At 38.5% G+C, this 11,421-nt stretch overlaps 1 protein-coding gene across 4 annotated transcripts in view; it reads right to left on the bottom strand.

Moving 5' to 3' along the window:
• Positions 1 to 262: 262 nt before the first annotated feature.
• The window catches only part of STX7 (syntaxin 7), a 33,314-nt gene continuing 22,155 nt past the window's right edge, over positions 263 to 11,421 (bottom strand). For all 4 annotated transcript variants that reach the window (XM_055713449.1, XM_055713450.1, XM_055713451.1 and 1 more), the window contains 7 exons: positions 10,747 to 10,837; positions 8,913 to 9,050; positions 8,176 to 8,228; positions 7,339 to 7,429; positions 5,385 to 5,457; positions 4,347 to 4,429; positions 263 to 1,682 (listed from right to left, as the gene is read on the bottom strand). In XM_055713449.1, the coding sequence (XP_055569424.1) occupies positions 1,557 to 1,682; positions 4,347 to 4,429; positions 5,385 to 5,457; positions 7,339 to 7,429; positions 8,176 to 8,228; positions 8,913 to 9,050; positions 10,747 to 10,837 (655 nt within the window). In that variant the 3' untranslated portion in view covers positions 263 to 1,556. The remainder of the gene's footprint in view (positions 1,683 to 4,346; positions 4,430 to 5,384; positions 5,458 to 7,338; positions 7,430 to 8,175; positions 8,229 to 8,912; positions 9,051 to 10,746; positions 10,838 to 11,421) is intronic.

The raw sequence follows: 11,421 nt of genomic DNA, 5'->3' as shown, positions 1-11,421 counted from the left end.
ACTGTCACCAGCCACACAGAGCAAAGCAGCCTTTCCTCCTGAGACTGGGCTCACACAGGTAGGAATGCAAGATCCAGGAGCATTTTCATTAACCATGTGAAGTGCAGCACAGCTGCAGGACATGATCCCTCTGGGCTGATTAGCCAGCAGAGCTGAAATTCTCTGGAGCTGTTCAGAGAAATTTCATTCTTTTACATAAAGGCAAAGACAACAGCTGTACTTGTAAGGATGGATTCTGAAAAAAGGAACTACTAGAAAAAGGTACTCTTTTAAAGATCTTTATTTTGGTTGTACGGTTACAGTTCTAAAGTTCATTTATGCTTATTGTTAGTTTGCTCCCAAATAATATTTCATAACTCAGCCTGTAAACAGTGCATTTTCTATCAGTCTGGTGTACAAGAACTTAATAAAATAGAGATTAAGTGACTTTTTCATCTGCACGCTTTCCAGAATAGTTCACCAAGATCAATTAAAAAGGCAAATAGATTAATTGGCAAAAAAGTGTTGTTACATTTTTAATATATTAGTACAAAATGGCACAAAAGGAAAAAGCTTGTTTTAAAGGCTATAAGCATCAAACATCTTAAACCGTTTGAATCAGTTCAACCGATTTCAACTTAATTTCAAATACTACTGTTGAACCTGGAATGGCTCATAATCTTCTTTTCTTCAGCTCTATGAAAAACCTCACATACAACTTTGGACCTGTTCGTGGTAACTGAATCACAGCAGTTTCAGAACAGTGACATTCAAGTGCAGTTCGGAAGTTGGGAATTTCTATTCTTCCCAGTGAATCTAAGAATTCATAGGCTAGAGCTTACTTTCATCTAGCCAAGCTCATTGATGCACACTTCAGATGCAAAGATACCAGACGTGTGCACATAAAACACAGTATTTCTTAATGAAATAACTGAAACAAAAAATCCACATAATTACATCATCCACCCTACCCACCTTTGCCAGAGGCTTCCAGGCATAACCATACTCAATGCCAGATAATGAGATATATGAAGTATCTAAAAGATTTCAGGCAAACTGAAGGCTTCATTCAAAGGCCTCAGTTATAAAAGAGAGATCACACTAACTTCAGCAATCTACATTTTATTTTTGAACCACCCGTATCAAATGGGCAGGTGAGTGGGATGGAAGGGAAAGAGATAGAGACACATTTCTAACTTAAAAATAAATTCTGAGATGTGAATTCATTGCCTCAAGCAACAATTTCGGAGTTTATTTTGGCAGCAACATTTAGCAACATCACAAAAGATAATGACCTGGCCCATCAAAACAATTTATCAGGATTTTGATTAGCCCCTAAACCTTAAGAAGTTTTTTTATGTTTAAGTTAACGGAACAGTTTCTGACCTTGACTGTTTTTTCTAGTAGACAGCACCCACATCCAAGAGGGCAGGCAGTTATACTGACGGTAGTACTGAGAATGTTACTTCTCAGGTTAAAACAAAAAGTCTTATAGAAAAAGTGTGACAAAGTACAGAACCATTATGTTACTCAGCTTCACACTGAGCAAACAATGACTAGGAATTTCCTTTCATAATTTAAATACCAGTTACAACACTTTTGCCAGAGGCTTGTTTTGTAGAAAACCATATGATGATTCCAAGAAGTAATACTCCAACAGCAAGTATAATAATGAGGATGCACATCTTCTTTCGGGACCTTTGCTGCCAATAGAGAAAACAACAAGTTGATTGGAAACTGCACCACCACATCAGAAGAATAGTCAAATGCTTTTATGGTGCTCCTGGTTGCATAATCTAAATAAATCGTGTCCTTACTAACAACTCATATGAAGTTGTTCAAGAGAAAGAGCAAAGTTATCCACAACTTACTCTTATATTATTCAACAGAGTGTTTTCAGTGGTATTTTCTGGCATACATAACAAAATAATGAAAGAGAACACAGTAACATAATGAATGAATGAATGTAATTAGAACACTGGGGGAAAGAAAACATGAGAGCAGGTAACCACATACAAAGAAGAATGGACAATCTATCTGCACAGTGGTGGAGGTAGAAATAGCCTGCTAAAACATATTTAAGGAGTATTAATGTATATACAGAAGGAGACAACGGACTACAATTTCAGACTTCTGAAAGATTGACTTTGCATCTATTCACAGAGTTGTTTTAAAGTTGTTTTTGTCAAGTTTCTTATGCACAACTTAAAAAACCCAAAAAGACCTGACTAAAGACCAAATGTTTACAACACTAAAGTGCAAGTTATGAGCATGTCCAGAAATTTCACATCTCCCATACAGATTTTTAACTTGAGATACCAGAGCATGCAGGACATGCAGCAGTTTATCATTTGTTATCTGATGAATACAGAATCTGAAAGTTTCCTTTACAGCAGGAAAGGGAATTACCATTGGTTTTATCAGGCTTTTGCTGATAGCCAAGGGATAACAACACTCAAGTCTTGTGATACTAGGCCACAGCTCCAGAAGCAAAGCCAGGCTCTACTCTATTTGGCAGAGGTTCTTCTGCCTGGGTGTTTTAGAGGTTTCTGGGTTCCCCCCCCCCTCAGTTTTTCATTAGAGCTGCCCTTTCTCTGCCCAGTACCACCCAGACTACCAAGATTCTTAACTATTCTTCTAGCTTTAGTATTTCACTGCCATTTCTCCCATTCAGGCTAAGACTTCTTCATGTCATCATTTTACTTGCTAGAACTCAATCCATTTGCTAAAGTACCTTCTTTTTTTAAACCTCTGGTCAGTTGTCTCCTTGCACTCCCAGTCTCCTCCTTTTTCATCCTGGAGACCACCTCCTGTCAAGACTGCACTGAAGTCAAACATTTCCCCTGTAACACTACTTAAGCAAGGTACTGGACTAAAGACATAGTGATTTTATTTTCTCATACAAGTGATCATTACTTCTACAAGTGCCAAAGCGGCAGTGGTAAAGAGGGCAAGAAGAGGAGTGGAGCCTGGCTTTGCCCACACGGCTCTGCTGTGTGAATGCACCCCACACAGCAATGAGTGGTGCATACCTCATCCAGGCACAAAGAGGAGCTGTGAGGGTACCAACCATGTGCAGCCTCGCCCCACCAGCGCATCTGGGCCAGCCTCTAATGCTTCCTTGAGAGGGTCAGACCATACAGATATAATAGTGGCTGAAACTAAGTCTACTGAAAGTGGAAATGATTCTTCAGTGTCTTGGAACAAGGGTGAGTTTTCAAGCAAAGGAAAGTTCAAATCTGAAGCACACTACACAATCCCTTTAAACACAGGCCAGTTCTGCAGAGTGTTTGGTCTCTGCTGCAAGACCCACTAAACAGAAGCTTGTCAAAAGTCTCGATAACCTTCCTTTGAGATCAGAAGATATTGATCCTTTCCTCTTCGAGATAAAGCATGAAGTTTTTCATTTTAAATTTCATCCAGAAAACTAACATCTTCCTCAAAATTTTGGCTGCTACTGGGTTTTTTTTCCAGAACTCTGTCAGTATCAAAATAAGAGCTATCAACCCTCAACCATATATACTTAATGTGCCAATTCAATTAGTGCCACCTAGAACACAGTTCAAGGATGCATCCACCCCTTTCCCTCTCCCACTTCTGAAATCAGCAGGAAATCCTTCAGACATTTTGTCATTGATTTACTGTCCTGTCTACTAGTAACACACATAAGAGGATTTAAAAAAAAAAAAGTCTAAGGACTAACTGACTGAAGAGGGAAGACTTATTACTAATAAGATTATTTCTAATGAGTTTCAAAACTCATATAACATTCAAAAATGTTATAAAGAAGTGGCATTTATATATATATTTATATATATAAAGAAGTGGTATTTAAAAGGCTTTTTTTAAAGTTTGAGAGTTTGAAATATGTTTTTTGCATTAGGGTAGCAATTAACAGAAGCTGGATATACAGCTTTGAGAATATTTTAGACAGCAAAAACTGTTGCTAACTGGCAGCATCCTCAGAAGACTTTCTTGCCTATCTTCCCTATTACTCCACTGATCTTTAGAGAGTTGCCTTCCATATACAGGAACCTTTTACCTCTTGAGCTGTAAAAGGAGGGGTTGGTTTGTTTGTGGTTTTGTGGTTTTTTGGGTTTGGTTGCTGTTTTTTTTTAATAAAGGTATAACTCCAGGTGCTCTGAAACAGCCTGGCTAGTATCACAGGAAACCTGAAGCTTTCAGAGGTCACTGACTTTTGTTTTATAGTGACCTAGAAATACCATCATAGCCTAACATAAACCTTTAAGTAAGTCTCCAAGCCTTGAGGAATTTAAAAAGCAAAATCTGAACTCTGTAGGAAAATGGAAGCCACGACTACTGAGAAAGGACAGTTACGCAAAACTGGCAGTCAGCATTGACATTACCTGGTAGTTTGCTGCTCTTGACAGCTGCTGGTTTGCTTGCTGCACATGTACCTCTGCATTTTCCACGTTGGCTTCTATGCTGTCTTTATTTTAAGAGGAAAAATTTCAAATTTTGATTAGTTATAACCTAGCCAAAGGTTTGGCATGCTGAAACACACTTGAAAGCATATGTAACAGCTGCTGCCCAAGTGCTGGTGTCCTCATCAACACCCAAAGTTTTATACCTTGTATTATGGAAGTTTGACCTGTCCTGTACTTATGCCTGAGTTCATTTCAGAACCGTGCAGACAATAAGTGGCTGAATTCATGTCAGTAGCAGCTCCCCTGTTCTAGATGCAGAGCTGAACCTTAGATACCAACTGGGGTAGAAACTTTCATTATTTCTGATGATGGTTTTTTTTTTTTAAACTTGTCCTTCAACTTGCTACTGACGACCCTCTGCTCAGATTAAAATAGTCCTAAGACCTATGAAATCTGAGGAAACAGACACACAAAACACCCTAACAGGCATGACTATGCTTTGGTATTCTATCATACTGACACAACTTTTTATTTTTTTTCCTTGGAAAAATATGAACAGATTACAAGCTAAGATAATAGAAAAAGCCCTGAAAACATATGCTGGACATAAGACAACAGCATGGCTTAGCAGCAGACTCAGAAAATGTATTTTCCAAACACATTTCCTTAAAAGAATAAACCTGTCTGCTTGAAGGGCAAAGCAGGAACCTTTGTTGAATTTGCACACTTATATCATTAGTCGTTACAGTAAAACTCCCCACATGAACTCCAAGTTTATGTACAAACAGTTAAAATCCCTGCTTTTAAAGATGCTTTATACACATGAAAAGCTACTTTTTAAACCCACTTTATTAACGTATTCCCAGTCATCTCAGCCAGTTTATTAGGTTGCACCTGATTTGCTTTAGCACTGGTATTATCATTAGAGGAATTTTTCCAGAGAAAGTTCGTTCTACGTTGTTGCTCTCCAGAGAAAGAGAACAAAAAAGTTTCAGAGAATATTTGAATTGGACTTACCTATCACATCACCTTGTTCATGAATCATCATGCCTAGATCTTTAAAAATTTCATTGATGTCCATAATATCTGCCTGCAAGGAAAAAAAATCATTGCATTAATTGACATAATATATTCTACCATCTCTGTACATTTAGATACAAATACTCCTCCTCCTCCTCCCAAGTATGTATCCATGACTCTACACTACAGGTTAAAAAAAAACCACTTTAATATGTTTATTTGGAAGGCCTTTTAGGTACTACAAGACCAAGTTTATCATAATCAAACTAACTGAAGATGAGTATATGCACAAAGTACACTTCACATCACATGACAAACAGGACCTCTCATTGCCGAGGGCTTGTCTACACACATACCTGTATTAATTTAACTGAAGGGAAAGGCTCAGGCCAGCTTTGCTTAAAAGCTACCCGTTTAAGCCAAATTAATAAAAGCATGTGCAGAAAGTATTGTGCACCTATTAAAGACATGGAAATTTCATAAACATAACAGTTTACATAAATTACCTCTATAACAGGGTCAGGCTATTGCACCTGTATTACATTATCCTATTACCATCTGGTTATGATGAAGTGACAGATGCCACGTTACCACTGTGCATATGATCTCTTCTTAACTGATAACTGATACACGTTTGGTTTGATTCACTGTAAGTTAGAGTGTGGGTGGCAAGGGAAAGCTTATTGAAAAATTTATGCATAGAAAGGATTTTGTCACATGCATCAGCAAGACTTGCAGCATCTATCTTGTTCATAGTAGAGATGCGAGTTCCAGACTGGCTGGAAAAATTCATTTTGTCTTCAGAGAAGTCTCTTGATGTCAGTATTTCATCACACATGACAATTTTTTGTGTAGTTTACATCTTGTTTTTAAACATTTTTAACTTTTTGACAAGCCCTTGATTACAAAAGTTTGAATGAAACAGAGTATGTCTGTATTTCCAGAAGCATTTAAAAAAGCTGCTTACAAAATGAAGATGTTGAACAATACATTGAGAATAAATACCTGGGAGGAAAGGCATAATTCATTTATAGGCACTGTTAAAGTTACATAATATGACCACTATGTTGGAAAAAAATTATATGTAGTTTTTCTTGCAATCATATGAAGACTCTCTTATTGCACAACTGAACTAGTTAAGTTAAACACAGTATCAAAACATGGCTTTCATGCAGTAGATTTCTAACATACATTTCACATCTAAAGGCAATATTTGCAGTTTTGAAGGATAAACCACACCCACAGGCAAACCTTGTATCCTAGTTTCAGCGGGGATAGAGTTAGTTTTGTTCTCAGTAGCTGGTACAATGCTGTTTTGGATTTAGTACGAGAATAACATTGATCACGCACTGATGTTGTTAGTAATGTTTATACTGAGTCAAGGACTTATCAGTTTCTTAGGCCCTGCCACTGAAAAGGCTTGAGGGGCACAAGAAACTGGGAGGCGATGCAGCCAAGAAAGCTGACCCAAACTAGCCAAAGGGATATTCCATACCATAAAACGTCACACTCAGAATGTAAACTGGGGGGAATTGGCCAGGGCCTCACAATTGCTGCTTGGGGACTGGCTGGTCATCGGTCAGCAGATGGTGAGCAATCATATTGTGCATCACTTGTTTGTTGGGGTATTTTTCTTTTGGGTTTTATTCCTCTCTCCCTCTATCTTTTTCATTACAGTTATTATTATATTTCATTTTACTTCAATTATTAAATTGTTCTTATCTTAATCCACGAGTTTTACCTTTTCCCCCGACTCTCCTCCCCATCCCACCAGGGGAGGTGGGAAGCAAGTGAGCAGCTGCATGGTTCTTAGTTGGTGACTGGGATTAAACCACGACAAAACCCTAACTCCTCAAGATTAATGTCTGCAATTAGTGCTCATGCACCTGTGAAATGTTTTTTCTTTGGAAATACTAAAAGCACGTTCTGCTGTAAAACCACAGGTACTTACCTCAAGCTGCCTAATGGAAGATTCCCTCTCTTCAATAAGACGGAGGTCATCTTCTGTGATTTCTTCATCTTGCACTTGTACTTGCGGTTGACTATCAAAGAAAAAAAGAACAACCACGCAGAATTGAACAGACACAATGAGAAATAACTCAGAAAAATAAAATGACAGTTAAGTAAATAGCACATACTTTACATAATTACTGGTTAAAAAAATGCATGTTTTTACCCTTGCCTGTCTAGCTAACAAGGAAGGTCTAACGGTCACACCTTGGGTATAGGAAGCTGCTGCTGTAGCAGTGCTGCACATAACACTGAGGTAAGTGGAAAATCCAAGTATGAATACAAGGGCAAAGTTTCTTCTGAATTATAAACTGCAAAGTTTATATCCATCTGAGGCAAAAGCCAGCTAGCCAACAAAACAATCTGGGACTGAGAAGCAGTTCTTGGAGAGTATGAAAGCAATGGGGTAAACACTGGACCCTTATTGCAACTTGACAGTTTTACTCTATTCACAGGCTGGACTGCTTACTTAAATTTGGGTCTCAGAAAGCCCCAATACAGGCTTACGGAAGCTTAAAGAGATGACTGAAGCTGAAGCATGGGGCAGGGGGGGGCGCGGATGATGTGAACTGTTCCTTTTTCTTCACAACTATCTCACCAAAGCCTCTTCTCTACGCTTGCCTTATAGAAGAAAGCCTAACTGAACAACCTATCCCAACTCCCCCCAGAAAAAGGCAATTGATAAGACAAAAAAAAAAAAAAATCGTATCAGCAGCTGGCTTCCCTGCAGGCCACTTCTTATTCTGAGCTAGGTAAAGACTTAACAAATTCAGCCTACCTGTCCCAAGAGACAAGTGTTCCTTCTTTGTGGCTATCTTCAGAAGCACCACCCTACATGATCAGTGTTTAAAAATATAATAAATTATTATGGTCCTGAAAGAAGCACCGTCAGCATTTCTGTAAGGAGTCAGTATTACAAGGTTTATAGTGACTTCAAACTGAAACATGATTTAACATGCTCTCATCCTGATTTTGCTTGATGCATGCACAAAGCTGAAATACAAGCAAAAACATTCAGCTCAGTAACTGCCTGCTAAAATTTACAAGTACAGCAATGTGTATTTGGCACAGAGTGAAAAGGCAAAATTGGTATGCTAACAAGGAAAAGCTCAACATCTCAAGCTCCCTCAGTACTTCCCCACTTTCATACTGCATAGAAATCTGGCAAGTGATTCTTTTCTGTAGGAAGAATCCGTTGTTATCTAAAGGTCCAGCAAAAGCATTTCAAAATCTATTAAAAATTGCTTTTGCAAGATTGTGACGTGAACCCAGGGGCAGTTCATGCCTTTGTGTGACAAAAGCAAGGAAAAAGTAACAGTTCTCAGTGTGCTTGTGGCAGAGGGGGTGTTATTACAACTTCATTCAGCCTTTACTATAAAATCACATAGCACACTCGCTACACTATTTGGGGTCAGATATGAGCCTTTGTAAGCAGCATTGTGGGGGCAAGTTTGACATCAAACACCACCAACACCATTGTAAACAAAGTATAATGGCATATTTTCTGATACTTACAGATACCCTTGAGCTGGCTCTTACTCTGGCTACAAAGTCTTTTTCTTTCTCAGCAGCTTGCCTTTGAAGTCTTTGGAAATTTGTTAGTGCTGTGGTGAACTCCCCCACAAGACGGTCTTTCTGTATTTTTCTTTGACGCTATAAGAGAAAAAATTTTACCAAGTCAAATGAGCTCAGGCTTTTCAAGGCTCTGCCATTTCCACACTGCTCAATGCTAAGCCATATTTTTTTTTTTTTTTCCTAAATATGTGTAAGGGAAGGCTGCCTACAAAACCATTTGCAACTGCATGGCCAAACCTTCCTTCCCTCTGAGATCACATAACTCTGCACAATTTAAGGCATTTAAAGAGGAAGCCAATGAATTTATTTTCATTTAACAGCTGGAAATGAGAAATGGGCAGGGACAAGAAAGCTTCTACCTTTCTTATTATCTGCTGATTATAAAACCTGGATGCTAAAACATGCAAAGGTGACTAAATGAGGGGAAGGGCACAGAAAAGAAAGAACAGGGCATTCATTTCACATGTGTTTTACATAAACACTGGAAATATATTGAGCTGCATCCAGAAGCTGGTTTACATCCCCCTCAAGTACTTAAGAACTGGTATCAAAATACCCGTTTTAACCTTTCAGGGTTTGTCGGGGGTTTTTTTCTAAGATGTAGGGAAGGAAGGAGGAATACCAGGCACTCGGGAGAACATCCACCATATATCCCTAAATGCGTATGTTACATTAACTTTTCCTTCCAAATTTCTGATAGGCTATAGTTTGCCATTCATCAGTCTGTTATTTATGCATTTCATTGGGAGGTAGCTTTGATGAAGATGCTCATGATAAAAGGAGTAAAATTAAACAGTGAAATATCTCACCACCAACTTTTCAGCTCCAAGACGAAGAAGCAGATAAACCATAGAAAAAAACCTCAAATATACTTTGCCCAAACTAGAGGCTATATACAAAGACCAAGTGTTAACACCTCTGTTAGAAGTTTACCACTTGACAGAATGAACCCACATGGATCATGGCCTGCCATTTGAATTCAGTGTTTCAAGACAATTCATTTCCCTAAAAGCTCCTTGGTAACCACCCACAGGCCAGGCAAGCCGTTCGAGTGACAATAACCCGAATCTGTGTTTTCTAGGATCCTGTTGCTCTTTCCTTACTTAAAGATAGTTTTTCTTTTATTTCTAGGATAGAAACCATAGGATGGCAGAGAGCAGTGTGCTAATAACAACAGCCACTTTGCATGTTACCTCCTGATGAGATTTTACACAGACCTATGAAAGAAGCAGTTTAAAGACTGCAAAAGTTGTTTTAAGAACAGCTCCTGTTCACTCCTCTTAAGAAAGAAAAAGCCTGTGGACAAGACATAGCACATAAACTGATCTGCGTGATGTATAACAGACCTACTGTGCGTAATCAAATGATTCAGACAGTGAGGTAAACAGGTCTGACCACCTGCCCTGCAAGAGGCTTTGGCACACAATTCCCTGACCCTGGAAGTAGCCAGAGTGCCTGTGGAGTCAGACTTAACATCACTACAACAGATTTACAAAGTGCCCAACTACCTGAAATCACAAGCACACCACAATACCATTTCAGTCAAACTACCTCATTCCTGATACATAAAAACAAACTTTTGGACAAGTCTGGACTGCAACAAAACATTCTTGTGTTGTAAGTGTCCCTGTTGTACAAGTATGTTGACTAACTAAACAGCACTTTGAAAGTCTGGTGAGCAGCACAAAAATAGGTATGCAGAACTGAAGTCACTCAGATACTCTACATAAGCCAACCTAACAGTCAAATAAAGCCATGTTCTTTGGGTTTATACCTGTTCACTTGTTGCAGGCAAAGATCCAAACTCTTTAATGTATTTGTCAGTTTCTTTGGCAAGTTGGTTGGTGTACTGCTGCTTCTGTTGCCTACAAACAAATAGAAAGTTTCATTAGAGATCACTGGGTTACTGTTTTTGAATTTCACCAATTCTCAGAAAAGCCAGAGTACTAAATGCTTTCTAAAGTGCACAAAGACATCTTATTCTGTTCTTCACGGTAAAGGTGTGTCATCATGGATTCCAGACAGGACAGATGCTAAAGAAGTTTTGTTCCTCAGTGGGACAGCATCACTCCTCACCTTTTTTTGTGTGTGTTTTTTGGGTTTTTTTTGAGGTTTCCTCTCTTTTCCTAATGTGCAGCAACAGGTTTCTAGTTATTACGTATATCTAGACATGCTTTTCATAGTGCTGTTGAGACTGTCAATAGTTGGAAATATCTGGTCATTTTTTACCATTTATGGTTCAGAATAACTGTAAAAAAGACCAAGTTTTTTTGGTGTGGAAGAACATACATGGCTTGAATATAATTCTGCTACCACAGCCCATGAAATGTTAATTCCTGATAGCTACTGGGAAGCTTAATCAAAGAAATCTATATTTTCACACAACAGAATAGCTGCAAACTTAAAGTTTTCAGCTAACAGCTTCAACACTGCTTTAAAAAAAAGCCTG

Source organism: Falco cherrug, chromosome 6 (genome assembly GCF_023634085.1).
Source record: "Falco cherrug isolate bFalChe1 chromosome 6, bFalChe1.pri, whole genome shotgun sequence".
In the NCBI taxonomy this organism is placed as follows: Eukaryota; Metazoa; Chordata; class Aves; order Falconiformes; family Falconidae; genus Falco; species Falco cherrug.
Note: the sequence above shows the minus strand (reverse complement) of the source record. Positions and strands in the feature narration are given on the sequence as shown.